Raw genomic sequence first — 20,737 nt, forward strand, 5'->3', positions numbered from 1 at the left:
TCCTCCTATCCTCTACGTGTACAGAGCCTCTAGGGAGGAATGAGGCTGCCAGACCCTGTATACAATATAAACTGATCCATCTGCGAGAATGGACTGTCATCAAATACACAGCAAACAGCCATGGGAAGCCAAACTGGGCAGCTACAAGAGATTTATAGGGTTTTTTTTTGTTTGTTTGTTTGTTTGTTTTTTCCTTAGGTTTCAGTTAATCCTGTTGCTTGTGTTAGTTTTTGGTGTTTGGAGAGCTAAGAAACATTCTCTCTTTAAAGAGTAAAATCACACTGACATGATAATGAGAAACAAGTTAATAAAAAATTAATCATTTTCAACTTCAGGAACAATAGTCCTCTCTCTACCATCTGTGACATCTTTAGTGAGTTAATGTCTGCCTATGCAGGACTGGCATAGGTTAGAAGTGCTACTGTCACTGTGGTTCTGAGGATGCAGAACTGGTGGGATGGAGCTGGAGCACTCAGATTCCCAAAGCTGAGTACATGCTACAGCTTGCATTACACTTGCATTACACTTGCATTACCAGTGTTTCTTGTGGATTTTACATCATTCTTAGCCTGCTATTAACTTTGCATGCAAAACTCCCCATTACAACAGGAAGGTTTGGTTTTCTTTTCCTGTTTTCACCTAAGGTAAATTTGGCCTCTTTCTGATAGCTTAGGTTTGGCACAGATCTACTCTACAGTCACTAGTGAATTTAAAAATTGACCTGGTAGCTGTGTTTTCCTTATTGGACTAATCTCCTCATACATTCCCAGCAGAGCAAGTAAAGATATGCAGCCTGATCTGAATGTCATGCAGTTATGAGATTCTAATTCATTTGTACATTTAGAGGTAGGGTAAAATTACAGGTATCTATTACTTCAGACACACAGAAAGCTCATTTGGGATAAACAGAATTAATTCCTTTTTTTAATTATTTTTTTTTAATGCTAGTTTAAAATAATGACATAAGTCAGCCACAAAAAGTAGGACAAATAAAAGCATTCTTTAGCCTCTCCTTGTGAAACACAGCCATCCTAGCAGCTTTCATTTTACCCAGAACAAGATGGTGTTGATGACTGTATGCACTTTTTTTTTTTTTTTTTTTTTTTTTTTTTTTTTTTTTTGTGGCACTTTTCTGACCCTGTAAAAGCTGACTCCATTTCCTAAGTGAAAATGCTGTAGGTACTTTCCATATCTAATTGTAAGTAAATTGTAAAAGTCAGCATTAAAATTCTCTAGATAATCACTTGCATTTCTAAATGGAGTCTGAGATGGATTTGTTTCCCAGATTGTCTCCAACTGGCCACAAGTGCCGAGTATGTCTCTCATTGCAAGAGATGTTCCGTATTCTGTAGGAAAATGTACTGCATAGCATTTTAAAATACGGCTCTAAAAGATTAACATTAGCATAAATTATCTGCAGTGGAACCATCACAAAGCACTTAAGGCTGCCCATAAGTGAACACCATTTTATTTATCCAGTTCTGAGTATAAGGATGAATTATTTTAAGCCTGCATTATTAATACTAAAATCATGAAGGAACACTCCAGAGCAGAAAGTGAAATGTGTGATATGTGCATACAGGTACATATGTAATTTCTCGCAGATAGTGTGATGTATTAGAGAGTACATGCTATATTTAGAAAGGTTGCACACACTACAGAAAATGAAGATCAATGCTGTGTCCAAATAAACTGAAAATTAAATGATTCCAGAGAGAGTTGACTCAATGGTGGATTGAAACCACGTCTTCAGGATCAGAACGAAAACACCCCATGATTTTTAACTGCTATCTGATTTTGCATCCCCACATAAAGTGTAGAGGCTGACACCTGGCAGCTGTTTTTAAGACTTAGCATAGGTTTATCAGAATATATCCAAGGCAATTTGAATAGTGAGGAAGTCAGTATGGCCCTTTGCCTCTCTTTTGCATTTGTCAGGAGAGGATTTTTGCCTTCAGCCCCACGTACTAGGTGTGGGGCACATTGCTTGAGCACAATAACAGTTTCTACCCTTCTCATTAAACTGGAAATAAATATACACAAAATATCTCCCAAAGTTCAAAAGCATGCATCAACATGGGCTCCAACCCCCTGCCTCTTACTGGCTGTTATGGCAAAGCTGAAAACTGGAGCTAAGTGCATGATCTCCTCAGTAGTCCAGTGTCTTTCCCTCAGGCAGAAATACTCCAGAGTGCAGAGCAATATTAAGGTCACTAACGCATTCAGTATTTTAAAAAGTTATTTAAACCAAAATAAGAATACCTTTCCCACCAAAGACAGGTCCAAATTTCTGCAGTAAAGGACTGGGCTTTTGTTTGTTCTTTGTCTTCAACTTGATAGATGTTGTGTTAAATATTTTGCACATAAAGTTGAATTATTTCAAACTTTGAGAAGGTAGGTGATATGGTATTTGGAGCTACATAAATACAAGCAAACAATGTACTTGAGCACGTCTCCCCTCATCACAAATGAGTGCTCTTTCTCAGAGGCCAATGTGGTTGCCACTTTGGCCATGTTTCAGAAGAAAGCAATGGCACTGCTGCCATTTTTTCCTTTAGTGCCCTATCTGGGAAGGATTTTGAGCATGAGTTGCCAGAAATTGCTTGGTTAGCCTATACAGCTTAAGAACAGTTTTCACGTCTTCAGAAGAAACACTTATTGTTGTTGAGATTCCTGGCAGAATTTAGCTGACAGAGTCTGGCAAAATGACAAACTAAAACATGACAAAGCTTTGCCCATGTATTGCTACTTGCCTCAGACATCATCTACAAGCATCACTTTGCCTCAGAGGTGAACTGGCTGTCACCCCAAGTTGTGGTATCTTGGATTGCATTCAGTTCTAACTCTTCTTGAGTATCAGATAAAGAGACAAGATGTCTACTTGAGACACCAGGTTCCTCTGCAAAGATGACTACTCAAAGGTTTGATGTGCTGCCCGAACTCTTAATTGAATCCAACACTGTAATTTGCTCCACAATAGGATGACCCAGCAGGGTTTTTCCAGCACAACATGAAAGAAAATGAAAATAAGTGGCTCTACAAAGCTGTTTAATTGATTCTATAAATTGCATCACTCAACAGCCTCAGGCTGACTATGAATATTTCAGTACTGTTCATCTCTTCAGCTTCGCGTCCAATGTTCTTCTGGAGTAAACAAGTGTTGTGTGGGAAAGCCTGCTTCCGTAGTAAATAAAATGCGTTCCAAAAGAGAGCTCAGTAGCAATTACTGGAAATCTGAAGATGAACTGATGTAAAATTAAAGAATCTTATAAAACACATTTTGAAATTAAAGAATCTCATTAAGCACAATTTCAGTATAATTCTTCAAGACCCACACAAGTTTGTTCTACCGAACCTGGAGGGTATAAATTTTATCAAAATATGATATTACTAACTTGAAAAAGTACTGAAAAATCTGTGTTTCTGAAAAGAATTCACACAGTGCTGGAATCTGTTATGGTACTACACTGCCCAAACAACCAAGAACTTATCTACAGAGTCCAGAAAAGCAGTAGAAAAGTGATGCTAAACGCTTCGTCACATATCTCTATTACCTTAAGTTTTGTGTAATAGTGTCACATAGTTTTGTGAACCAAATATCAGCAAGGGCCTCATTTATATATTAGATAATCAGATGTCCGCCCTAAAAATACACTAAAGGAAAAGGTTCTTGCCTTGAGAACAGGAAATCCATCACCAGGGCAACAAGAATGTTTCTGTTATCCAAGCAGATACCATGGGTACTAAAACTACTTTTTATACTGGAAGTTATTATTAGCAACTCCTCCTCATAGGGACTGAGGAGGCTGCCAGACTCTATCATGCATCCAAACACAAGAAAGCTGCATGTGACCATCTGTACAACTTTCCTCATGTCTTGTATGGATCTTCTTCCTGTTCTTGTTAAAAACCTTTGTATTACAGGCAGATAGACTGCTCAAAAGCTAAATCCTCAAAAGTATTTGCATATTCAGTACCAAATTGGACTGGAGTGTGCAATGGACAGAACTGCCAGACAGCAAGACCCTAGACAAAGTGCAACCTGAAGAAAATCATCAACAGTGACATGTTTTAAATGAACCTGCATTTAAGGCTTGATTTGTAAGAGGCATTTAGAGCCCAGATCACGCACTTCACTACTCAGAAACCAGCTGTGAAAATGTCTAATTTCTATCTACCTCAGTCCACAGGATGGGATTGATGATACATACATAAATCTGAAAAATGCAAATTGTGAACATGCTATATAAAGGCCAGCTATTACCACAAGTACATCTGAAGATGACTTTGACACACTATGAACAACAGATTATAGATTGCCAAAGAAAATCTTTCTGAAGGAGGTAGCATAAAGGATTGTTCAGTACTTCCAGTAAAAGAGACATGGTGGCTTCTTGCCCTTGCAAGTGAAATGCTAAAATCCTCATGGTCCAGCAGCTAACCACATCTCATGTACTGGGAAAGCAAACTGAAACAAAACCAGAATTGCCATTAAATGCAAACAGAACTGGGATTCCCATCTTCATTCAACTTATTGAATATTTCCCATTTTTATTTTAATGTTGAAGCATTTCAAAATATCTCTGCTGCTTTATCTTTTATCATCAGTCCACTTAGCAAGGCAGTGGTTGCTGTTGTTGTTTTTAATGAAGAATAGTTGGAAAAAAAAAAAAATCCATTTTACTCTTTTTTCAGTATTCCTTTTTCCTAACCTCATGCCATGCTTCTGCTAATTACCATTGACTGGAAAACAGCTGACCAATTAACCCTGGCAGGGTAGTCATTAGTTTGCTGGCATTGCCTGTCTTCCATCAAGCAGAGAGGACTGATTGGTAGTTTCAGCTAATTAGCAAGGAGCTGGCAGAGCCCACAGTTCCCTAAATGATGAACATCCCCAAACCACTGAGAGAAATTACTGGATCATTTAAAACACATGACTGAATATCTTCAAGTAGATAAAAGCTAGTAAACAAGACTATAGCTCTTACTGAGCAGAGTCAGAAACTAATTGGAGAAGAAAGGCTAAAAGGCTTTTTATTGCTGTTGTTTTGTTGTTGTTTTATATTTTAAACTATTGGGATTGCTTTGTTTTCATTGTAGTCTACCATTAATATCAGTTAGCTATAATTAAAAGCTAGTAGTGACTTAAGAGGATCTATCTGGTAAACAGTGAGACCTAAAATGACCTTCCTTCCAAAGTGGCTAACCTTTCTGAAAGGCAAAGAGGTTGTTATTGCTAATGCTATAATTGCAATACTGACAATTGGCGGGCAGCAGCTCTTCTCTTTCTTTACGTTCAGCTGTCCTTGTCATGTGGGGCAGAACCTCATCTATGGGTTGGCCTTCCTAGGTGTTCCTGCACTGATTCTTCTGGTTCTTGGCTATGCTCTGAACAACCAGACCTGGAGGCTGGTTACAGGCAAGAGGTCTCCTCTCCTGGCAGAGAGCACGTGGAATCACTTACTGCAGTGCAAGCTGACCTGCTTTGTACTGTGCAGCATCACTGGGAGAGCACTGGTTGCTCCGGTGACATGGTTAGCGGTCACTCTGATAAATGGCTCCTACTATGTGTGTGCTGTGAGTGAATATGTCTCTGTGTATTACTATGGAGATATTCCTAATGTGACTATTAGTGAACGCCAGAGGATTTTGGCTGCATTTCCTTGCAGTCAGCTAGTTCCACCAGAGCTGAGCAGGGCACGAGATGAAGTGATCCTCATGCTCCGGTACCAGTCACAGGTGAGTAATCAACATTGTCTCTTCTGTGGAAGCTGCTGTCTGCTGTTCTAACAATGACACCACAGTTTTTTCAGCAGGCTAAGTGTGAGGATAGAACAAGATCAACGTCTTCTGCCTTGACTGCCAAATCTGTTTTGTGGAGCCTGCTTTGTTCCCATAGGTGGAATTGAACATTCAGTACATAAATTATTACTTCTGGCCCTCCAGTTTGCTACTTGCTACTGGAAGATGCATTTTTGTGTATTGAGAAGCACCACCAAGTAAGACAAATGGAAGTTCAAGAGTCACTGAAGGGCAGGAAGCTTCTTGTACTCAAGCACAAGAAATGTGACTAAAGGGTCCAGACTGTGAGAGCTCCACACAAACAGATGTCCCGTTGTTATTTTTTCAGATCAGACTTGATTCTAGAAGCTAATATTCTAGCTAGATACTAGGGGGAATGTTAAGATTATTACTTCAAAGAAAAGTACTTGCAAATATGGCATAAGGTAACCTGGGCTAGAAACTAGAGGGTTTCTATGTTGCAGATTGACAATAATAGCTGTAGAGGCAACATCCTTAAATTATTCATCAGGGCTTCCTTAAACTTGATAGAAAGATTATGACACAGCTGTCTGCAGTAGTCAAGGATTGCGATGGCAATAGATACAAGCCATGCTTATCATCTGTTAGCCTTCTTATTCAGGAAAAGCAACCAAAGATTTTCTGAGATTTTTATTCTGTTTTTTTTATGCCCAAAAAGTACCACTGTGGTTTTTTTTCAGCTGTGATCTTGTTTGCTTGCTTTTGGAAGGTGGCTGGCTGGCTTCTGATTGCTGTGGTAGTCATCACTGTCTTCCTGTCTTACTGCCTAGCAAGTTGTTTTTCTCCGCTCAGCTTCCTGCACTTCAGATACTGGACCAGCTATGTCCGGAATGAGCAGGAGCTCTTTGATGAAGCAACAGACCAGCATTCCAAGCTCTATGCCATGAAGCATGTGAAGAAGTTCTTTGGATTTGTCCCAGGAAATGAAAATATAAATGAAATCCGTATCCCATCACTTAGAGAGTGGCAAGCCATCTCTGGACTGGCCTTCCTAAAATTAGTGGATGAGGAGCACTATGACTACAGCCTTCTCCATGACTGGGCACTCAAGGACTCAGCAGACAGAAAATACCTGAAGCTTGATGAAGATCCCTGACCATAACTTAGCTGTGAGGTTCTAAGCCCCTTCCAGCACCTTGTGGAAAAATCAGGAGTGTCTAGCTCCATTTTAGACCTGAACTGCTGTGGAGATTTTTGATATCATATTACATAAAGGACACAAATAAGTACTTTGTTAATGTAGTCCTTCAGATGCTTATACACTGCTCCTGATGTGATGGTGTCTGATCCTGTGGGATGCAGAGGTCAGATGCCCCATCCAACTGGGGTGGGCTGTTTTAAGCTGCAGCTTTGCCTTCTGACAGTTCTGCAAAAGGGTTAAATTGTACTGGGTAAGAAAGCTATACTCAAATGCTTTCTCTCCCCACTTGTTAAAAAGTCTTTAATAGTAGCCTCTGAATGATTAGATCCTATGAGCCTGATCCACTCTGTATAAAGTAGAAGCAGATACCTAGCTTTGTCTTAATGAACTCCAGCAGAAATACTTTATTTTTCCCCTTCTACCTTCTTATATAAAACACTTCCTCAACCAAGGCTGAGTCTAGATAAAGTGGTATGAAAACTTTCAGTGAGCACTTGATACTTTTAGCAGAACAGAAATGCACAAGACAGAGGGGTAAATTATATAGCAGTTCTAAGGGGAGGGGGGGAAGGAGAGAAGGGGAAGGGAAAAAGAACAACAAAGCAAAAAGGACTCTTTACATGTGGAAACTTGAATTCAAGCACTTCCTAAGTTGAAGTAGTAGCAAGGTTAGTTTCCTGTTCCTTTTGCTTGTACCCCAAAATGTGTCAGACTTTACAAGTAAGCTGGCCTCCTGTGTGAGTAAATACCCTTCTGAAGTTATGTTTGCTTTGCCTCTGAGAATGTTAAAGTTCAAGTCATACTATTGTGCCCACAATTATTGCTGTCATTATTGCTTCCTGAACTGCCTTGCAGCCTGCAGAGTGTGTGCTACCTAGCCATAGGTTAGGCTGCAGGATGCTACCTACCGGGGGGGGGGGGGGGGGAAGGGGAGGGGAGGGTTTGTTTGTTTGTTTGTTCTTGTGATTTTTTTATTAGAAACAACAACAAAAGAACAGTCTTGAAATAGAAAAATACATGTAGCACTTGAGCATGCTAAAAAGCAGGTCTTGGTTAAGTGTGTTTGTGCTTCCTTTGAGAAACTTCTAAGCATGGACTTGAAAACGATGAAGATGCTGAATAACTGGAGAAATGCATATTTTACATCACTGAAATTTTTGCAGTTCTCACATGTTTCACTTGAATCCTAAAGTTTCTATTAGTAGAAATGTATGTACGATGAGCTTAGGAAGCAAAGCATCTGTTAGTGAATTCAATCTCTAGTTTCACTTTGAATTCATTGGTGTTTGATTCTGGTTTGTTTTGCTGGTTTATTTTTTGTCTTTCTTTTTAAAGATGGAACACTGTGCACAGTCTAGAAGACATACAGCTGCTTTGTGTACCTGAAAGTTTCTCCTGCCTCTCTGATTGGAGTAACAAAAACTAACTGCCACCTGTTCTGTGATTCTTTTTCCTTCCTGCTTTGTATGTTGTTTTATTTGCCACTATGGAATGATGCAATGTTTGTAAGAAAGTGAGCTGTCAACCTCTTGCTAATAGTGAAACTATGACTTTTAAATGAATCATGTTCTCTTTGTCCCAATTGCTATTTTCCCCTTGTTTTTAGAGTTTATTTAAAAATAAATAAATAAATCTGGATAAGAAGCTTTATCTGTCATTGTGAATTTAGCCTGCTAACGTGCATAGTATTGCCACGTTGGGATACATTAATCCATAGTATTAAATACAGTTGTAGCATTTCCCTTCATTTCTCTGCTCCTGAAATACGTTATGGGTGGGTAATGAAATAAGGCACTGCCTCCTAATTGAAGTTAGAGAGAAACCCACACGGCACTGACTGGCATCACCTTACCCCAATTCATCCATCAATTTAGAGCTGCATTTTGCTCACTCAGACTGCAAATGCTTATTTCCATAGCAAAAGCTCCCTCCGGCTGCCCTTACAACCCCACCACGTATTTCCTGGAGCACGTTTTGGATACCCGTCAGCCTGCTGACCCCTGCAGGTATCCAACTGAAGAACGGCACTCATCTAACAGAGCAGCGATGTCTTTTTTAAAGCAACTCTGCAGCTTCTGAACTTTCCAGGTAGAGCACAGGGATCTCCAGGCGCCAGAGGCTGAACCTCACCTACAGCTGTTTGCGAGCGCTGCCCAACTAAAGTGGATTTCAACTAAAGAAGAGTAGATGCAGGCTGGACGCCGAACCCCCGAATGACCCCCACGCTACGACCCGCCCCCAGCCCAAAGCCATCCACTGCCGAGCGAGTCGCGCGCGGCCGGCGCCAGGCACTGCCAGCCGATGCCGGCGGGCGGCGCGCATGCGTTGGGTGGGGGGCGGCTGGCGGTGTGCGCGGCCCATGGCCGTTGGCGGCGATGACGGACTACAGCGAGGAGCAGCGAAACGAGTTGGAGGCCTTGGAGTCCATCTACCCGGACTCGTTTACGGGTGAGCCCGCGGCGCGCATCCTGCTCCGCCTCACAGCTGCCACGAGGCGGTGGTGGAGGCCCGGCCGGGTACGGGGCGCTGCCTGCCGCCCCTTTTGGCTTTCTCGGAGTGAAGGTTGAACGGAGCGTGGGGTGTTCGGGATGCCGGCTGTGGGTGTGGTGCCGGGGTGCCTCGGTTCCAGGCCTGGGGTGGGATTAGGGCAGGCTGGGTGCAGGTTGTGCACTCGCTGGCCGGCACCCGATGGGCTGCAGGTGAAGGCTGTGTGCCTGTGTGATGTTTGCACGTTCTCGCCTTCCTATCTGCGCGGTATTTGCTCGCCCCACGTCCCGCTTCATTTTACTCCGCACTAACTTCACTCTGCTGTTTACCCGCTGCATTTGTTTATTGCTTTAATCTGGAAACGCTTCTGTTTCTTCATTTTTATGTTAAAGCAGCGTGGACTGGTGTCTTTTAGGTGAACATGCTGAGTCAGTGACTTATACGCTTTCATATAGTTGAGTGTTTATTCTGGTTTATTGTTTGCTCTGGTAATAATGTACCCATGAAGAAGAGGGATCACAGAAGTCTGTAGCAGTGGAACATTAGCAAAATTCAGTTAACACTGTTAGATCACATGTACTATATTGGTTATAGTTTACAGCAGTGGTTCAAAGCAATCCTTAATCAAGGATTTCACCTGCTGCTCACTCTCGAGCAATGAGATGAAACCATCTAGTCCGTGACAGCTAAACATAAGTTTACCCATTTTTTGGTCTATGAAGAACCACTGTCTGTCTTTCAGCTGCCTTCCTTTTCTAGGCTATTTCCAGAACTATGCTCTTGAACGAAAGCATCGTGCATCACATTTGTTTGTTTTAAGAACCATTTTTCACTTCAAGCGGTCTTAAATACAGTAATAGGAACAGATTTACTGTAAAGATAGTCTAGGATCAGAAATAGACTGGTTACCCATTGTACCCATCTAGCACAATAAAGTGATCTGGCTTTGGGACCTATCTGCTTATATTGGCTTTACTAGTTCAATTCACTCAGTGGTAGGTAAGTCTGTACTCTGGGTGACTTCTTGCTATTGTGAATGTTACATGCTGTCATTTAAAGAGGTCCTCAAGTATCACATCAAGCGGAAAACAGTAGTTAACTGGAAAGCACCTTTTAATGATTTTAAAGGCTTTTAACATTGTATCAAGAGGCTTCTTTACCTTACTAGTCCTAGAGAAGTTCAGTTTTAGTTACGTGAAGTAGTTTTATGATTTAAAGTGTATCTTTTTTTCTCTTTTTTAAACAGTGTTGTCAGAAAAGCCAACAACTTTCACAATTACTGTGACATCAGAAGCAGGTGAAAATGATGAAAGTAAGTTGATTTTGTCTTAATATACAGGAAGGGAGATTATTCTATTTAACTTCCGAGTTTATATATATATTAGCTGTTTCAATGCATGTTTCCGTATACCTGGCTATTTTCCAAAGTCTGTCTCCTCTTTAAGTATCTTACATTTATGAAGCTGCTGTAGGAAGTGTTGATGCTGTCTTGCAAGAGGTGGGTAAGAATAAAGATCTATTTCTCAAGTATATAAAAGTTGTGGATGTTGATTGTGATGGTTTTTGTTGGTGTAGTGTTAGGAACCTGCCTAAACTGTTCATGCTGGCACCAGAATGGCTGGTCTCTTCCATGCTTGTTGCCATAAAATGTTGATTTGGTTATTGTTGTGGAGCAGTCTCTGAAAGATGAGATAACTGTTTAGGGCTTGGTAGCCTTGATAGTTCATTGAATCAGTTCCTTGGAGTGAAATTCAGAGCAATGGCTTATTCAGTGGAATATATCCCTATTCCTTCTTCCAAACACATCTTTTTAAGATGGAGAAAAACGTATTGTGAACTACTTTAAAATAAGGTTCTGCACATGCAGAAAGCTCTTAAATGTTATCGTCTAGTGAAGTATCTGTCCAAATTATCTTCCCTTTATGAAAGGGCTTATGGTTCCATCAGCATCTGGTGCTCTTCTGGCACGGAAAGTTTGTATGGTACTCTGAAGTACTTCTGCCCTCTGGCATGTCCAAGAATGCTTTATCTCTTTTGGTATCAGTGATTATGTGAACTTGTAAGTGAATTTCATTCCCGATAAGTTTGAAAGGTGTTATAGAGGAAAGAAAACTGCTGTCATCTCTTTTGGCCTTAAAGGAGTAAGCCCTGTGTGGAGCAAGTGTGTGTTAAAGGGAGATCTGAGCTACCTGAACCGTGTGTCGTGAACTAAAGGAAGGTTCCTCCCTGGTATTCTGTCAGGATGAATGAAAGGAAGGAATGTAATTCTTTCTGGCCTTACTTCCTTGCTGGACTAGCTCTCAGTAACACCAGGTTGAGTGTATGTTCCTCAGGCAGTTTTTCTCCTTGCTTATTAAGTTCTAATGGACATTTATGTTCTTGTCATATGTGGAGCTGCTGGCTACCACACCGATTGTTGCTCCAACTAGGTATGCAGAATTTAAAGCAGTAATATGCTGAGATTCTCTAGGTTTGATTGTTAGGACTCTTGCTTCATTTTCTCCAGCATTAAGTGGGATGTCAGGGAAAAGAAGTTACCTCTCTGGTACCTACTGTACCACAGAAAAATTTCCAGTCTTTCTAAAGTCTTTCAAATAGTCTGAAATAGCTTATGAAAGGGTAAACTTCAGTCTTAGTTATTTACCATTCTTGCGTTATATTTAAATCTGTTCTGTAAGATGTAATATGTGTGTAAGATGACCGGTCCTTTAAGACAAGTTTTTTTCCTACCTTAAATTATTTGGGCTGTTGATGCAATAGAAAAATGTACAATCAGAACTACATAAGATAATCACTGTGACGCATGTTCTTTGTCTTGTAGATGTCCAAACAACCCTTAAGTTTACCTACAGAGAAAAATACCCCGATGAAACTCCTCTTTATGAAATCGTCTCTCAGGAGAATCTCGAAGATAATGATGTCACAGGCATAATAAACCTATTGGAACAACAGGTAAGTGAAATGGAATATCTCAGTTATTCTTGATATAGCTTGATTTAGTCAGAATTTATCCCTCAATTGAGTTGTTTTCTGAGAGATGACCTACTGATTTGAAATAAGTTCCATTCTGTAAGGGCTGACTTTGAGACTGGAGTTTGGTAAATGGCATTAGTGATGTAAATGACGTTAACAATGTAAAATAAAGAGTTAATCAGTGTGCACACATGAAATAAGAAAATGGAAGGGCTCTACAGCTATCTCTCTTAGCATTTCTATCTAAAGATAGGAATATATGTAAAGAGAGTAAGGGATTAAGGAATGAGGGAGAATGTAGATTTTAAGAAACAACAGATGCTCAGAAACTACGTTTTATAAACCTTGAGCTTGTATTCCTGCAATCCTTTAGATTATTTTTTTTTTATCCATGAGGAAACTCCCCTTATCCATTCATTTGAGAGTGACTAACTTGTTTATTTGGCCAATTGACTTGGATTTTACAGTGAACTTGGAAATGGATGTAGGGTGCCTCAGCTGTGTTATCTGTGTGTATGTATACAATTATGCCTTCTGAACAGATATGTGTATTAAGCTTCTGAAGATATGGGGTTCTTCTGCTTGAGTTTGCCTTCTTTGTGTTGTAGGCAGAAGAAAATTTGGGAATGGTAATGATCTTCACTCTAGTGTCTGCAGTACAAGAGAAATTAAATGAAATAGTGGATCAAATAAAAACACGAAGAGAAGAGGAAAAGAAACAGAAAGAAAGAGAAGCGGAAGAAGAGGAGAAAGTATGTAAAATATTGTTTCTAACTAAAGATTTAACTTTTCTTCATGCAAGAGCAACTCTGAGCTGTAGTAGGAGAGGCACATCTAGCCCAAAGTTGATATAGTTAATACTTCAGGTACACAAGGCAGTTCATTGCACTTCAAAGGTTTTTATTTATTTTTCCCCTCACTTTCTAAAACAATCTTTTCACAGATGTGTTGCGTGTTCACAACCCCCTCCAGCATTACTTTCTAGGACTGAGACAGGGTTGTTTTTTTTCCCAAGTGAAAACGAAGTCTGTAGTCAGTTTCTTATTTGAAGAAGAAAGGATAGAATATGTAGTGCTGTGCACAGACTACTTTTGTTCTGTGGAAGCAAGTCTTCCTTGGAGCAGAAGCAGTAAGGACCAGTTTTCACTACGTGGTTTGTCCTCCCTGTACATGTACTTTCCATCAGTCATCATGGAATACTTTTTCTATCCATGGGATATATTGTGTTAACTACTGATTATGTCCTTTCTTCAGTAGCTAGAGGGTGATGGAACATGAAATGTTCGCTATGTCTGAAATAGTAGGAAAAAAAAACCCTGCCAACCTTTTTTGTCTGTCTCTGTGAGAGAACAGTTAATGTATTTTTTTTAATAGAAAGTTTCAGTCTAGATTGCACGTAGGAGTTGATAAGTGCTGCCTACTTAAGCATAACCTTTATTATTGCACTGTGGGTCCAAATGTATTACTTGGTGTTTTTCTATAATTTCCGCCTCAGTGCAGCTCTCTGAAGGGAGAGACACATGGGGAGAACAGAAACAAGCAAGAATGTGTTCTTTGTATGTGCTCAGGGTTAGAATTAATTTATGAGAATGCATCACAGCAAGCAAATGCTTCTGGGGTGCTACAATGTAAGAGAATGCTCATCTTCACTCCAGTTGATTGTATTTGCAGCCTTGTTTTCTGTGTTGTTGTTTTTCAGCAACGCTTTCATGGCACTCCTGTTACAATTGAGAATTTTCTGAACTGGAAAGCAAAGTTTGATGCAGAACTCTTAGAAATAAAAAGAAAAAAGATGAAAGAAGAAGAACAAGCGGGCAAAAATAAATTAAGCGGTATGGTTTAAAACTGCACTTGAAACTTTTGCAGTGTTCTCAGACTATCACGATAAGCCTTAAAAATAATTCTTACATCGATAGATGATAGTAGTAAATCAGATTTTAAAGCAAAATTAAATAATTGTTCACGTTTCTCCAAGTCTTCTTGGGCTCTTTGGTGGGCTAAATAGAAAGCTGATTGGGAACCTTAATGACTTCAGTAGAAATCTTGACCCAAACTGTGTATCCAAGCTTCTTTTGGTTTTATGCCAGGCTGTGTACTGATTTGAGCTCCTGCTGATGAGCATTGCTCTCTGGTATAAATCACTGTGGATTGTCAAACAATGAGCAGTTTAGTGATTTGGCCTTATTTGTATTGGATCATGCCATGACTTAAAATTATTTGAAGGTGTGTAGGAGTTTGGGGTGTTGCTGATGGACTGAAGCAACATAGCTGCTGTCTAGTATATGCAGCAAGCTTATGATGCCTAGTGAGAATGGTAGTTCTGCTACTCAGTATTTTGGAGAACTGTCATAATTACAGTTTCAGGATGTGTTGTTTGTAGATCTCAGTCCAGCAGAATCCAGATCTACTGGAAAAAAAAAAATGCAGAAGAAATGATTTTAAGAGCCTGTATGCAAAAATAAATCTTAAATAGCATTGCCCAGACTCTCTACAGCTTAACTTTGGTTCTCCTGTGATGATAAATCCACTTTTTAACCTGATTGCATCAGAAAACATAACTGATGTGATTGTGTGGTATCACTGTATGGCAAAGGGGGCTACAGCAGTGCCTTCTAATGAGATACAAGCACTACAGAACAATAACAGGGAACAAAGAAGAAAAATTGGCTCACCCCTTCCAAAAATCACTGATGGTTTAAGAGGGGTGCAGTCTCTAACCAGAGGGATACTGCTCACTTGGCTGCTAATGATGAGGAAGGGTGGATCCAGGCTTCACCTCTTCACTCTGGTGTGTTGCTTGCACCTGAGCTCACTAGGTTGGCCACACCTTCTCACCTGGTGCTTAACCACTGATTCAGGCTGTGGCCTGACAGTTCCACTGCATTTGCTGTTACCTCCCTCTTCTCTTCTGAAGGCTTTTGATACGTTTGGCTAGTTTTGATCAAACTCGATAGAAGTCTTAATGGTAGTAAGTCTCATGAAATCTGTACAGAATGCTTGATTTGCTTATGATTGGGATGTGTTTGGGCATCTGAAAAGAGGCACTTGAAATCAGACTTCTAGGGTTTTTTCTGTTGTTCTCAAGAACCGTGCACAGTTTTTTTTTTCCTTAATGGTCTAGTTTATAGGAACTCTTTATTTTACAAAAGTAAAAAAAGGCTTATTTTCAGATGTTTTTGGGTAACTCCAGTAGAAGAAAAGGGTGTCTTTGAGTGCTTTACCCAAAGTATCAAACAGTCTTTTTGATAGAAGATTTTAAAAAAATGCAAATATAGATGGGAAGGCTTAGTGGAAAGTCTTGAACTTTCCCCACCTCCCAATTAGAAAGGCTTTACTTTGCATTATGTGATGTTTCTTTCACAGTAGGAGATGGTTTGTACATCCAGCTTGATTTTCACATGAAGGAGGCAGCTTAATCTGCTGTCCAGTTCCCAAAGATTTATTGTAGAACACAAGATGAGGACTGAATAAAGACTGTGAGACTGACAGTGTAAATTTTCCCAGCCATGTTTCAAACTGGTTAATTTATGTAGCCTAAGATAGCATGCTAACTGTTGTTGCCTTATGTTGGTAGTTGTATCAGCAAACAGCATCTTGAAATGTATACTTTTTAACTTCTAGGGAAACAGTTGTTTGAAATGGATCACAACCTTGATACATCTGACATCCAGTTCTTAGAGGAAGGTAAGTTTCCGATTCTGCACCTGGAAGACAGTGGTTTGAAACATGTAAACATTCCTAAGCAAAGTCTGTATTATAATTCTGACTAAAATCTCAAGTCACTGTCACTTTTAATTTTAAGATGGGTTATTGATAGAATGTTTTCCTGCCTCGAGAAGAATAGACTCTGCATTTGAATTTGGGCTCTCTTCCCAAGTTACGGGAACGTAACTTTTAATGTTAACTTTTAATCCTGTCACTATCCGTTATTTAAAAACTCCTGCACAGATCAGTGTTGTAATTTTAAACTGAAGTTATTAATAAATAACACTAATTTTTGCAGTTGCTACAGTCTAATGGTGTTATCTAGATGGAAGCAGTTATAAAAGGTTCCTTCAAAAGCAGTGAAAAACAGAACCTTGTTCAGAGGCCAGAAGATGTCGCTATTGATACATACAAATAAAGTATCGGTTCCAAAGTTTTGCTCTTAAGCTTTGCCTGTTTTAGAAGAAAGTATGAAAGCATAGAAAGCCTCATCTTGCTTTGAAAATTTAAACCTAAAATTTTTCTTTTTTACATATCAGTGCCTCTCTGAAGTAGTGGCCTGCCTTTCAAATTTTCTCCTGGAGAGAATTTAAAGGATAATTCTATGTGGTCTGATGTTCTTTATTGCATGTGTGTATGGTACACACACACACGCACACACACACACACACACACATATATATAATGTGCCTATATGTGCCGTGCTTTGTACTTTTTGTATTCAGAGACTGTATTTTGTTGCTCAGGTACTTTTTTTTCTCTTTGTGTAATTTCTTTTTTTCTTTTTCGTAGCTGGAAACAGTGTGGAGGTTGATGAATCTTTATTCCAAGAAATGGATGATTTAGAGTTGGAGGATGAAGAAGATGACCCCGACTACAACCCTGTTAATTTAGATAGTGATTAGACTTTTTTGGAACTGGCTCTGTCATCAGTATGGACTTATGTAAGGGGAGAGAGGCAGGCAGAAAAACCACAGCATCTGTGGTTGTAGTAATGTGTATTGATTTTCCTTTTTTCAAAGAAAAAAAATATTTTACATCTAGGAGTATGGTCTTCTGATGACTGTCATCATAAATAAATTGACTAATATTTCACATGAAAAACTTGAGGCATACTCTTCTGATTATTATTATTATTTTTTCCCTCCACTTCTTTAAGCGTCCTCAGAAGAGAAGCGACAACAAGCAAGAAGGAAAGATGGCATGGTGATTGTTAAACACACCTGCATGCGGAAGCTGAGTTCTGCTGTCTTCTTTGTAGGATATGCATGGGAAAGCGTATTGAATAGAACGGTTTATGTGCTATGCAGGATTTTTTCTTTGAAATTTTATAATGCAATAAACGATGGTCATTTCTGATACCCCAAATTATTAGCCAAACAACTGTAGATAGGCAGCACTAGCCCTTTTTTAATAAGGCATAGCCTTTTTAAATGTTGAATGGAAACCACTTACATATTAGAGTGAAATTTTGTTTGTCACAGCATCAAAATGAAATGATTGATTTCAAAATGGTTGATGTGTTCAGAAAGCCTTTTATTTTATTTTTTTTTTTAAGTTCTTGTGAATCAGTGAACTGAAAAAATAATTTGCTTTTGGCAACAGCGAACATGAGAACACTGTCAGAGCACAGAAGGCAGTAATAGTATTTTATAGTGCACTTACATTTGAAGTTGCTGAGAGCTTTTTGGAAGTAGACTGTTGGTGTTCTGTGAAAGTCTTAGCATAGTAAAGTTAACATCTGTGAGTTGGTGGGTAGCATGTTAACCCATCTGAAGAGTTCCTTGTGGAACTACTGGCTTTATGTTAGACTCCGCCTCCCTTCAGACCTCCAACAAGCCTAGAACACTGAAGAAATGTGTATCAAGTGTTTGGGACTGTGTCAGGTGGAAGGCGGTGTGGATGAAGGTTTCAAGAAGCAGCTCTCTGAACAGATAACTGCCAGGCACCTTGATGATTAGAAGCTGTGTGCTGGATTTTAAAACACTTCTGGTAGATTGCCTTAACTGCTCCAGCTTCAACCATTTAAAAGAGGATTGCACTGAAGTATCTATGCTTAGGAGACTAATGGATTTACGAACTTTAATATTTGGAAAATTCTTGCTCACAATAAGGAATTTGATTTCAGAAATAATTTAATGATGTTTAAGATTCTCTGCTCATGCCGTTTGAGAGCATCTGAGCAGGATGATCTTGCATAACGTTTCAGTAGTCTTGTGTTTTTATACTCAAGAGGAATAAATAAGAGTTCCCAGTAGATAGAAATAAATATTAAAGTACCCTGTAAATGGTTTTATAAATGAACCATGTGCCTTTGTTCCTACTGTCTTCTGTTTGATGTTTCTAGTTTTGGCACCTCAGAACTTGAGACAAGCACCTAAGTTTCAGTTGTAACATTGTGTGTTTCAAAGCAATAAGGAGGATCTTTGTTCCAGCAGGTATTACCAAATATATTTAAAAACTCGTAAGCTAATGTGATATTTAAATTCTTGACTTTTCCAAAGATGCAGTGGGATTGAAAGGTTTGTAATAACTGTGTCCAGTTTCCTGTGTAATTTCTAGCACGCTTTTAGATGATGTTTAGCACAGAACTTTATTCTATGTCTCATCAGCTGTATGAGAGCCTCCCAAGGTTGCTTTCAGTTGTCACTTTCTGTTTTGTCTAGGAGTTTATTTTTCCTAAAAGCAATGAGTAAGTTCTCTTTAAATCTGGACTGAATCCAAGAATACCGTATAGTCTGTGCAAAATAGGGATGATCTGAGACAGTTTTCTAAGTGGGTCACTGGTGGTACAAGAATCGCATAAATGTGAAAAAGAGTTTCTTAATACTTTCTAGATGAATGGGGTTTTCTGTTTTGTTTTCAAACTGTGTTTGTTGGTTTTTATGCAAAGATTGTGTAGCTTTAAGAAGTAATAACTGTAAAGTTCAAAGTATATTTTCATTGCTACTTACATCTTTTTTATCAGTGGAAACGTGGGTTGAAATGACAACAATTTTCCTCAAGTCCATTTCTCCAAGTCTTTGAAACAAGTTTCAGTGACTCAGTCTAAAGTTCTGATTTGTTTATTAGCAATTAGCATTCGTGAAATAAAAGGTAATTTTACCGAGTGGACTTGGGTGCATCTGTATGACTTTGTTTCCAGAGATGGAGGTTGGTCTTTTTATTTTTTATGAAGAAGTTCAGGTGAAGTATTTTAAACTTTGAATTAGACTGAAGTTGAATCCGTATTAGTCTAACGAAGTTCCATCAGTTAACTTTGAATGGATTTTAGTAATTCCAAGTCACCGTACTGAGAGCAGCGCTGACAGTCTTGCTTGTACGTTGGTCACTCTGAAAGTAGTGCCTCCTATTTCTTTTCTAGAAACTACAACAGATAGGAAGAGCACTGTAACACTGTTTTGTAGCTGGGAATTTGCTCTACCAAACACTTTATCAACATGGTCGAAACACGCCAGTCATGAGCAAGACCCTGCATGCCACGCGTATAAAAATCTGCACCAGCAGGGGTGACCCACTGTTTCTGCTGATGAAATGCACCACCCGCTGCCTCACTTCAGTCTTTCTACTAGGAAACCTTTAACCAGCAGGCTGTGACGTGTCCTGAACATCTTCGGTTTTAACTCTGTGCTTGCTGAAGTAAAGTAAAAGTTTGTTGGAGGAGACGAGACTACACCTGTATCCAATGTGCTGATATCCTGAATTCTGAGATAAAGAGCTGACAAGTAAGTTGCAGAATCTGGTATTTCATTTCTGTTTAATCTAAATCAGCCCTTTAGTGCATTGCGACTTGGCTCCAATTGGGAGAGGGATTTTCAGTTCTTCGGTGTAATTGCATTTATTGCAAGGAACTTGATTTTCATTTCTGTACTGAATGTTGGTGAAATCTGCAGCTGCAAGAGTTAACAGGTATCACTAGGCTGTGTCATGAGTGTTAGGTGGACTTTCACTACCGTGATTGGACTCAGTGTAGTCTACCATTGGAGGAAAAAGTAAAAGTTCAAGGTTCAACTTGTAATCTGTTTTATTTGTACTTAAGGCAAACTCAGCAAAAGGCCTGAATTATTATTCTGACTTTGAACTAGTTTATGTTTTCTGTGCCCAGGGTAATAAATATGCACAGGTGGAAAAAAACAACAGTCTGCTTGTCTGAAGTTCAGGCTCGTATATCAGGGGATGTGGTGGTTACGTAAATCACGGATGTTTTGTGTAACTTACTTTCTTGATATTGAGGACATGAAGTCCTAGAAGGAAAGATGATATGGCTGTACTGCTGGGGGTACAAAAGCCCCATTCTTCTTGATGGCCTTGTCTAAATAAAGCAGCTTGCCATTTCCTCTGTATGGAGTACTTGCTTCCAGCAAAAAGCGAGTAGAACCCATCAGAAAGTGAAAACAGCTGGATTGAAAAATGAAAAGTAAATACTGATCTTTGGGACCAGTAAGGGAAAAAAACAAAAAGTATTTTATTATTACTTTTTTTTTTTTTTTTTTTCTTTTTTTTTTTTTTTTAAGCAATTTGTGGGAAAGCCAAGTTAGATGCTCTTGTCAAGTTAAAGTGATGATTTGGAATGTTTCTATGTTCAGAAGCCATGACCTGCTTTGGCTG

At 39.3% G+C, this 20,737-nt stretch overlaps 2 protein-coding genes across 2 annotated transcripts; both read left to right on the plus strand.

Annotated features, from left to right (window-relative positions):
- Positions 1-4,976: 4,976 nt before the first annotated feature.
- Positions 4,977-7,873, plus strand: CALHM4 (calcium homeostasis modulator family member 4). The gene is made up of 2 exons (XM_072332816.1): positions 4,977-5,739; positions 6,533-7,873. The coding sequence occupies exons 1-2, from the start codon at positions 5,182-5,184 to the stop codon at positions 6,917-6,919; spliced, it is 945 nt and encodes a 314-aa protein (XP_072188917.1). The 5' UTR covers positions 4,977-5,181; the 3' UTR covers positions 6,920-7,873.
- Positions 7,874-9,270: 1,397 nt separating this feature from the next.
- RWDD1 (RWD domain containing 1) lies at positions 9,271-20,468 on the plus strand. Its single transcript, XM_072331908.1, has 7 exons — positions 9,271-9,412; positions 10,698-10,763; positions 12,273-12,403; positions 13,033-13,176; positions 14,124-14,256; positions 16,046-16,108; positions 16,922-20,468. Exons 1-7 carry the CDS (start codon positions 9,340-9,342, stop codon positions 17,032-17,034), a joined length of 723 nt encoding a protein of 240 aa, XP_072188009.1. The 5' UTR covers positions 9,271-9,339; the 3' UTR covers positions 17,035-20,468.
- Positions 20,469-20,737: the final 269 nt, after the last annotated feature.

The sequence above is a fragment of the Excalfactoria chinensis genome, chromosome 3 (assembly GCF_039878825.1).
Source record: "Excalfactoria chinensis isolate bCotChi1 chromosome 3, bCotChi1.hap2, whole genome shotgun sequence".
In the NCBI taxonomy this organism is placed as follows: Eukaryota; Metazoa; Chordata; class Aves; order Galliformes; family Phasianidae; genus Excalfactoria; species Excalfactoria chinensis.

What these genes read in the sequence shown, in the direction of transcription:
- RWDD1 (XM_072331908.1), top strand. Translation starts at nt 9,340, where the DNA reads ATGACGGACTACAGCGAGGAGCAGCGAAACGAGTTGGAGGCCTTGGAG. An exon ending in TAAACCTATTGGAACAACAG is followed by an intron (nt 12,404 to 13,032) that starts GTAAGTGAAATG and finishes TTTGTGTTGTAG; the next exon opens with GCAGAAGAAAATTTGGGAAT. An exon ending in GGGCAAAAATAAATTAAGCG is followed by an intron (nt 14,257 to 16,045) that starts GTATGGTTTAAA and finishes TTTAACTTCTAG; the next exon opens with GGAAACAGTTGTTTGAAATG.
- CALHM4 (XM_072332816.1), top strand. Translation starts at nt 5,182, where the DNA reads ATGACCTTCCTTCCAAAGTGGCTAACCTTTCTGAAAGGCAAAGAGGTT. An exon ending in TGCTCCGGTACCAGTCACAG is followed by an intron (nt 5,740 to 6,532) that starts GTGAGTAATCAA and finishes TGCTTTTGGAAG; the next exon opens with GTGGCTGGCTGGCTTCTGAT.